At 38.3% G+C, this 2,127-nt stretch overlaps 1 protein-coding gene across 1 annotated transcript in view; it reads left to right on the forward strand.

Moving 5' to 3' along the window:
• The first annotated feature begins 1,364 nt into the window (after nucleotides 1-1,364).
• etfb (electron transfer flavoprotein subunit beta) overlaps nucleotides 1,365-2,127 on the forward strand; it is an 8,548-nt gene continuing 7,785 nt past the window's right edge. Inside the window, exon 1 of the mRNA XM_032518231.1 lies at nucleotides 1,365-1,627. Within this exon, the coding sequence (XP_032374122.1) occupies nucleotides 1,574-1,627 (54 nt within the window). The 5' untranslated portion in view covers nucleotides 1,365-1,573. The remainder of the gene's footprint in view (nucleotides 1,628-2,127) is intronic.

A 2,127-nucleotide genomic window follows, 5' to 3' on the forward strand; every position in this document is an offset into this window, starting at 1 on the left:
GTTTTTTATCCTGGTTAAATAAAGGTTTGAATGAATGAGTGTAGCCTACGAAGCAACGATTCGTAGCTTCCGATTCAGTAAGGTTAAGGGAAACATTATTACATTGCTGAAAGATTGCTTCTCATTTTCTTTGCACCACTGTGTTAAAAGCGTTTTAGACATTTTAGGTAACGCAATAAAGTAGTTTAAACCCCACTTTGAGATGTGTGAAAGCTTTATTCTCTTTGTGTATGTGGAAAAAATAGGAGATTTCACAGATTTGTTATTCATGTGTTTTCACATGGAAATGCAAAAAGGGGAGACTTTGCTTCATCTTTTCTACATAAAGACCAGGGGATTGTTCGTGTAGACCAAATTCATATCTGGGATGTTGGTCATCCATGGGAAAGACATAAACAGAGAAACAAAAACTCGGAATAGTGTCCTGAGAGTATAAAAAGTGACTGGTTTGTCCCACGTTTGAACAAGATATAAAAATGTTTATGATACACATTATCCAGAATAACACAAGGACTACTTTGTCCTTGCAAAATGCAGCGTCTCCTTCATCCCAGCATTGAACATGTCTTCTGTTTATTTTTGTTAATTTGTAATACTCTTTCACCATCACTTGTCAAACGCTTTGACGTTTATTTTTGAAGCTTTCATCCATTCAACTCCCCAGCCATCTTCAAAATACACTGTGTATTTGTGGTAGTTTAGTAGTGGTTTGATAAGGGAATTTTGACTTTGGATATACCCAACAGTTTTTGGTCACAGGTGTTCCACTAAAAACTGTGAGCCATCAGGAACTGTGACCGCAGAGGGCGCTGTTTCACATTATCTGCCCGTGTGGTAAACTACCACATTAACAAAATTACAAAAAAATGTATAATATAATATATACAAGAATCAAAATCAGTTTTATTGGCAATATAGACCAAGGTTATAATCGTCCTACAGCTAAAACTAATACAGTCCAAAACACTACTGTCCCGTTTTGACAACCTTTGAATGGGAAAGCCCGAAAGGTATTAATTCAAAATGTTGGTCATGTTAGAGGCTGTAGTTTGTTGTGTTAAAATCCATACTTATACGTAACGTGCCATGTAGGCCTATTGTGTGACTTGACAACCCAGTTGCCGTGAACTTTGCCACACATAGAGCGGAACGTTTCTTCTTCGGCTTTTGTTTACGACCCGAAAAGGAGGGACAACACTTTATTCAGTGATGATTTTTCGTAATTCCCACAGTTTGAGCAATTTAAACCAACAGACAACCGATTGTGCCCATTAAAATTGATTTAACACGATGTCCCAAATATCCTAAATAAGTTTTTGTTTGTCATTCATTAGCTAACATAAACGGCAACACCAACTGACTTTCAGTTGAATTTGACAACGAATCAACCGCAGTTCAGCCAATCAGTGTAGAGAGCGTCAATTCTTGTCACTTCTCATTGGCTGGAATAGGAGGTGGTCCCTCAGCTTCCTCCTCTGGAATCACCCTAAAATAATTCCGACCTCTCCTCCTTGGGTGAGGGTTCATTGCGGTCGTTAGCTGACTACTACTGCATAGACACCTTTCAGCAAACATGTCTGGTCGTGTCCTCGTCGGAGTTAAGCGTGTCATTGACTACGCTGTTAAGGTAATGTCCTTTCAACAAGCGTATTTATGTTTTAAAATATTTTTCCTTTACCCATTTACTTGACTTTTTGTGTTCAGCTCACGTAACGTTAGCTAACGTTAGCCTGTTGACATCAGCTGTCTGTGGCACAAGAGCTAAGTAACACAATAACCTGTTCACGTATTGCAGTGCTCGCCTATCAGTCTGCAGCTAAACTCATATGGTCATTTTACAGCATGCAGCATGATGAATAATTTAGATTATTGTTAGCAACGCTGTATTGTACGATTTCATGCTGAAAACCAGCTGTAAGGTTGATGTTTTCTAGTTATGTAACCTAATGTCTTTCTAGCTGAATTATTGACATGTTCACCTTTTATATCAGCTTTTCGGCTTCTACACAATGGTGTACGGTACAGTCACATAATTATTGTAATCTCAATTTTTCTTTCACCTCTAGCGAGGACACTTTCTCACCCCTGATAAAGAGAGAGAGAGAGAGATAGAGATAGATAGATAGA

This window comes from Etheostoma spectabile, chromosome 6 (genome assembly GCF_008692095.1).
Source record: "Etheostoma spectabile isolate EspeVRDwgs_2016 chromosome 6, UIUC_Espe_1.0, whole genome shotgun sequence".
Taxonomy (NCBI): Eukaryota; Metazoa; Chordata; class Actinopteri; order Perciformes; family Percidae; genus Etheostoma; species Etheostoma spectabile.